The sequence below is a fragment of the Poecilia latipinna genome, unplaced genomic scaffold, assembly GCF_001443285.1.
Source record: "Poecilia latipinna isolate Pla-1442-1.1 unplaced genomic scaffold, P_latipinna-1.0 Scaffold4941, whole genome shotgun sequence".
Taxonomy (NCBI): domain Eukaryota; kingdom Metazoa; phylum Chordata; class Actinopteri; order Cyprinodontiformes; family Poeciliidae; genus Poecilia; species Poecilia latipinna.
Window position 1 is genome coordinate 1 of NW_015117557.1, and position 2,337 is coordinate 2,337.

General features: G+C 38.7%; 1 protein-coding gene across 2 annotated transcripts; it reads left to right on the top strand.

Annotated features, from left to right (window-relative positions):
* Positions 1-641: 641 nt before the first annotated feature.
* Positions 642-2,320, top strand: LOC106943166 (uncharacterized). Of its 2 annotated transcripts, none has more exons than XM_015026511.1 (4): positions 642-792; positions 1,293-1,342; positions 1,455-1,817; positions 1,952-2,320. In XM_015026511.1, the coding sequence occupies exons 2-4, from the start codon at positions 1,294-1,296 to the stop codon at positions 2,182-2,184; spliced, it is 645 nt and encodes a 214-aa protein (XP_014881997.1). In that variant the 5' UTR covers positions 642-792; position 1,293; the 3' UTR covers positions 2,185-2,320. The 2 variants fall into 2 exon arrangements, with proteins under 2 accessions (XP_014881997.1, XP_014881998.1); XM_015026512.1 differs by having other exon boundaries at positions 643-792; positions 1,955-2,317.
* The last annotated feature ends 17 nt before the right edge of the window (positions 2,321-2,337 follow it).

The window sequence follows — 2,337 nt, forward strand, 5'->3', positions numbered from 1 at the left end:
GCTGACAAACACTCTCGGTCTATCTGTAAACTGCCAGGCAGTAGGACGGATCGACTGTCTCTGTCTTCATGGTTGTTCTTTGGTTTTCGATGGATCTATCTCTTCTCTAAAGCGAACAGAAGCGTAGTGAAAGCTGATTTCTAATGTCGGCAGTGTGACGTAAAAGCAGCTAACAACTTTTAGCTTTAGTTTGACTCCTCGACTGTCTGTAACAAGCGCAAAGACCGAAGCAGAAATAATTTGTCAGTCTGTTGGTTTGGAGTTGGTATGTGGCTTTAGAGAGCAGCAGCAACGTTATGGAGACACCTGAACACATCAGTTGACAAAACAACAAAGCTTTGAGGCTGATGAAGAAGAAAACTAACCGAGTAAGTTTATTATATTTTATCGTGGATCCGTTTGTGTATAATTTAGAGTTAGTTGGATAAAGCATTTTACGTAAATGCACGTTTCTTGTGAATAAATGTAAAACGCAACAATTAAATTCTAAAGTTGTAAGAAAAGTTATTGCTAAAGAAGCTGATTGTTCAGTGTGTTGTATCAATGCATATTTATCAAAAGTTGAGTTGCAGGAAAAGCTGTGCTAATAAAGGAGCAACAGTGATAACTGAAGTCTTGAGAGAATTGTCAAAGAGAAAAAACCCCTCAAATTTCAAGTCAATTCACAGGGATGAAGGAGTGAACTGATGCTGGATTCAGAGCAGACTCAGTTCACTCCTTCACTCAGGATTCACCAGAGACAATCCTAGATACAAACATCTTACCTGGAGAGAAGAACTGGATCGTTGCTCAGTGGGTCAAAGTTCTGCTTTCAGATGAAAGTAAAGTTTATATTTCATTCAGAAATGAAGGATCCAGAAGTTTGGAGGAAGAAAGAAGAGAACCAGAAACCATGTTGATTAAAGTCCAGAGTGAAACTGATTGGATAGAAATTAACAGATTTTTCAGAAACCTGATATCTGTTTAGGATATTTATGTTTTTATTGATCTTTACAACTTTCTAATTGTAGACAACCATCAAAATTACAAGAATTCTTAAACTAGTGTCTTAAAGTATCTTTGTAGTGGATATAAATGAGTTTAACTTTCTGAAATGAGAAAAACATTGAACATACTGAGACCAGACTTTTACTCAGAAAATGTTTTATAATTAAAGTTTCAGCAGCTGCAGAGAATTAAAACATGTCCTGTCTAAACAGTCTTTATTCTGCTCCATGAGTTCAGTTGTTCCTTGTATACTGAGTGATGTTCCTGACGTTCTGCTGCCTCTCCTCCTCCTCTTCCTCTCTCAGGATGAAGATGATCTCCCTGCTGCTCCTCATCCTCAGCTCATGTCTCTGTGGCCAGTCTCCATCTTGTCTTTGTGACAGAAAGCTCTCTAGATGGAGCTGAAAGACTCCCATGTTCCAGTTCTCAGTGTGTCTGCTCCTCTCTTTCCCTCTCTGTCTCCTCAGCAGCAACATTTGTAGTGAATGTGACCCAGAGCAGCTATGAGGCAGAGGAGAACCACAGCATCACTCTGGAGTGGACCTTCACCACCAGGACTCAGGGATCCGACAGGGAACTGTTCATCTACTGTGATTTCATAACATCAGTAAAGAGCAGGATAATATATGTTAATCATGAAGGTGTTGAGATTCCAGAGTCTCAGGATGATCAGTTTTCAGGACGAGTCCAGAGTGACAAAGACGTCCTCAGAGAAGGACGAATCAGACTCCATGTGTCCAGACTGAGGACTGAAGACTCTGGTCTGTATCTGTGTGAAGTGAAAACTGAAGATGGATTCAACTCTGGAAGATGTCGACTCAACGTTACTGGTGAGAAGAAATAATTTTCTCTGCTTGTTCAAATCTTGATTCCTATATTGATTAACATCTTCATCTTCATCATGAATCCTCCTGGATCTCAGTTTTCATCAAATATTAATAAATACTTCTGGTTTCCCTCCCAACAGCTGCTGATCAGATCCAAACTCAGAGACCAACTTTGACTCCAGAACCAGAGAGAGGAGGAAGAATCTGCCTCATTATCGCTGTTGGACTGACAGCAGCAGTTCTGATTGGTCTTTTTTGTAGTTTTTTAGCAAAACATTTTCTTCCAGTTTATTGTAGTGATGATAAAGAGACAAAAAAGTTCAGAAGTCTTCTCAGTAGAAACAATCTGATCAAAAGATACAAAATGTAGATCTGTAGCATCAACACAACAAACTGGTTTATTTGGTCGATTATTGTCACCAGCTGAAGGATTTTAAAACTGATACGTTATATAAATGATCTGTATTATATATAATTTAAGATTATAATTCATTTCAAGTTCAGTGTTTCAGGTTTTATCTGA

What these genes read in the sequence shown, in the direction of transcription:
- LOC106943166 (XM_015026511.1), top strand. Translation starts at nt 1,294, where the DNA reads ATGAAGATGATCTCCCTGCTGCTCCTCATCCTCAGCTCATGTCTCTGT. An exon ending in CCTCAGCTCATGTCTCTGTG is followed by an intron (nt 1,343 to 1,454) that starts GCCAGTCTCCAT and finishes CTGTCTCCTCAG; the next exon opens with CAGCAACATTTGTAGTGAAT. An exon ending in ATGTCGACTCAACGTTACTG is followed by an intron (nt 1,818 to 1,951) that starts GTGAGAAGAAAT and finishes TTTCCCTCCCAA; the next exon opens with CAGCTGCTGATCAGATCCAA.